The sequence below is a fragment of the Tupaia chinensis genome, unplaced genomic scaffold, assembly GCF_000334495.1.
Source record: "Tupaia chinensis unplaced genomic scaffold, TupChi_1.0 Scaffold000178_1, whole genome shotgun sequence".
Classification (NCBI taxonomy): Eukaryota; Metazoa; Chordata; class Mammalia; order Scandentia; family Tupaiidae; genus Tupaia; species Tupaia belangeri.
Window position 1 is genome coordinate 634,088 of NW_006159653.1, and position 3,165 is coordinate 637,252.

Sequence of the window (3,165 nt, forward strand, 5' to 3'; positions counted from 1 at the left end):
GACGGCACCCCCCAGTGGGTCGTGCCCCGCCCCTTAAAGGGCCCTCAGCGGCCGGAGGCTTGGTCCGGGGCTGCGGGCGGCGACGGCCGGCCGCGAGCCCGAGCTACAGGCCTACGGACTCCCTAGCGCAGGTTCCCTGCCGCCCAGGGCCGTCCCGGCGCTTCACAACACTCGTCACTCTTCAAGACGTCAGTCTTTCGCGCTGCGGCGAAATGGCGCTACCGTCCCCTAGTTCACCGCTTTCTCGCGCTCCCAAATCTGAAAAACTGATCTTTTGTAGGAGGAGCGGGCAAAAAGGAAATTACAGCCTCTGCGCCGCCCGGGAATCGAACCCGGGTCGCAAGAATGGGAATCTTGCATGATACCACTACACCAGCGGCGCCGCTAGCTAACCTCTCGCCAATGAGTCTTAGGTGATTATGACGCACCCCCTGTCTGTGCGAGAAGCACGGCGCATGCGCCAGACTGGAACCTGCCGGCGGAAGGATGGGGAGGTGTGGCGCGATTCGAGCACGACCTCCACTCCGGCCTGCGTCATCGAAACGACGTCGACCTTGGGTTTTCGGGAGACGGTGGGGCAGGGATGCTGGAGCGGGACCTTGCCGTGGGCGGGACTCCACGCCGGCCCCTCCCGTGGGCGGACCCTTGCCGTGGGCGGGCCTCCAGGCTGGCCCTTCCCGTGGGCGGGGCCGGAGGGCAGGGGCCCTGGGCCTGCTCACCCCGGGCCGGGCGATCCAGCTCATGGCGTCGGTGGGTCTGAGAGCCGGGCACCCAGTGACTCTTGAGCTTCTCCGTGACTCTGAGATGACCACGGGTGCTGTGAGGGCTCAGTAGCCCGGAAATGGAATTGGAGTCCACCATTGGGAGCGCCCAAGAGTACCCTCTGGGCTGTCAGCTTGTGGTCCCTGTTCCGGAAATTTGTGTGGGTCAAGCTCCAGGAACCAGGACTAGCATAGTCCCTCGCTGGGCTTGGAGGAAAGGTAGCCAGGGTTGGTCTGGGGGTGCCATGCGCTGAGACCAGGGCAGACAGTCACGTGGCTCAGGAACTGGATGGTGACTCTGCTGGCTAGTCTGAAAGTCCTCAGGGATGGCAGCCTTTAGGAGTCGGCCTCCACTCCGGGCACCCCTGCGTGCTGTTTTGAGGCCCCTGGGCCCTGCAGCCATCATCCCACTTCACAGCCCTGAGCTTCCTTACTGGAGGTGCCTGGTGAGCTGGGCTGTCCCTACATCCCCTACATCAGGTGTTGTGGCATCCCCAAGGGGCATGCCAGGAGGAGGAGCTGAGACCAGGGGCCCTCTGTACCCCAGGACTTCAACTGGGTCCCTGGCACCGGTGGGAGGAGTCCAAGGTCCATCTTCCTACCTGGTCCATCACTGAGTGGGCCTTGGCACTCAAGGGCTCAGAACCCAGGAAGGAAGTGGCCTGCCATGGCTGAGGGGGTCCTTTGCTGCGGTGACCAGATCTGTCGGATGGTGGCAGGGAGGCTGAGCCAGCCCCTACAGATTCTGCTGCACTCCATGGGGAGCCAGGGTTGCATCACTTGTGGTCACCGCTGGGGATGGAAGCCCAGGAGCCCCCTCTTGAGGGATTTATCTCGCAGCAGGTGATGGTTACTGTGACACTGGCCCATTCCCACTGGGTGTTTACCCGGGTCCCAGAGCGCCACATGGAGGGACATGGGGTAGGACCCCCTGCCATCAGAGCGGCACTCCAGGCTTGGCCTTGGCCCTTGTTCCCACCCCCAGGAAGAGTGGGCACCCTCTCTGCACCTACCTCCATGAGGTCACCTGCCCAGTACCCCAGAGCACATGGGGCAATGCCACTGTCATCCTCACCCACAGAGGACCTGAAAGGTAAGCCCCTGCCCCTCCTCACTCTCCCAGAGGGCTGGCCGTGATGACCACAGTCTGCAGCAGGGTCCAGCTGCTGGCCAGTGCGGGCCAGCGCTTACTATGCACTCGCAGGACCCAGTGTCCCGCCTGCCCCAGCCTGCTGCAGAGCCTCACTGCGTGCCCTCACCCATGTCCCCTGTCTGTGGCACTTCTGTGCCCTGTGCTCCTGGAACAAATCTCCCAATTTACTGTTCCCTGCTTCTGGAGACCAGAAGTCCACAATTGGGCTAGCAGCCCCTCAAGGCCCCCAGGAGCGTCTTTCCTGGGGCTCCCTGCCTGGTCTTCACCCCCACCCCCACCCCCACCCCAGGCGTCCAGTCTTGGTCCCCTCTCTGTTACAGATCACGCGTCAGAGACTCGGGGCCCGCTGTGATTCAGGAGACTTCTCAGAACCCTTGCTGGGAGGACACAGCTTTCGGGGCCCACTGTAACTGGGTGTGGGGACAAGCGGGGCAGTCCAGCTCCCCTCCAGGCAGTGCCTCTTCCTGGAGGGGTACTGGCCACCCCTTCCCTCGCCGCAGAATTGGACACGGTGCGGGTTTTGGACAGGCACAGCAATGGACTTAACTGCTTTCCCTTTTACGTTGAGCTGTAAGATCGTAGTAGGGCGTTCAGGAGACTGGCCTGCCCAGGAGTCTCCCGCAATAGAGAGGCCCCCCGCACACGCTCCGCGAGTACAGACTCCTCCACGCAGAGACTCCCCGCAGGACCTTCCCCAGCCTTTGCCAGCGCGAGCACCCGCGAGGCACTAAACGTGCGCGGACGTCACAGCTGACCCCGAGGGCCCTCGAGCTGGCTGGCGGGCTCTGGGTGCCCCGGGGCTCACCTGGCGTCTGGGCGGAGCACGCTGGCCAGGGCTCCAGGGCATCTCATCCACCCGGGCCTTGAGCCTCGTGGGACTGGGCAGGACCGCCGGCTCCGCCCTCGCCAGTTTCCCAAGCCCCGGGGGCTGCCCCCGCCGCGCGCCGCAGGGCCCACCCGCTCCCATGCGGGCCCTTTAAGGGCCGGGGGCGTGTAACGGGCCCGCCCCTTCCCCGCTGCGCCGGGCCACAGTTAAGTGCGAGCCGGGGCGGAGGGCGCGGATCCGGCCGCGGAGCGGGGTGCGTCCACGCGGAGCCGGCGCACCATGTACACCATCACCAAGGGGCCCAGCAAGCTGGTGGCGCAGCGCCGCAGCGGTGCGGACCGGGCGGGCGGGACGGGGCCCGGGACACTGGGGCCGCCCGGGGTGCGCGCGCGCGGCGCGCGCTGACGCCCCAAACCCAGCACTAT

At 65.5% G+C, this 3,165-nt stretch overlaps 1 protein-coding gene and 1 non-coding gene across 2 annotated transcripts in view; one reads left to right on the forward strand and one right to left on the reverse strand.

The window, feature by feature from the left end:
* Positions 1-311: 311 nt before the first annotated feature.
* TRNAG-CCC (transfer RNA glycine (anticodon CCC)) lies at positions 312-382 on the reverse strand. The gene has a single exon. It is a non-coding gene; the product is annotated as a tRNA-Gly (tRNA).
* Positions 383-2,840: 2,458 nt separating this feature from the next.
* The window catches only part of MCRIP2 (MAPK regulated corepressor interacting protein 2), a gene marked incomplete in the record, with an annotated part of 9,852 nt that continues 9,527 nt past the window's right edge, over positions 2,841-3,165 (forward strand). Inside the window, 1 exon segment of the mRNA XM_014587009.1 lies at positions 2,841-3,071. Coding sequence (XP_014442495.1) covers positions 3,020-3,071 — 52 coding nt within the window.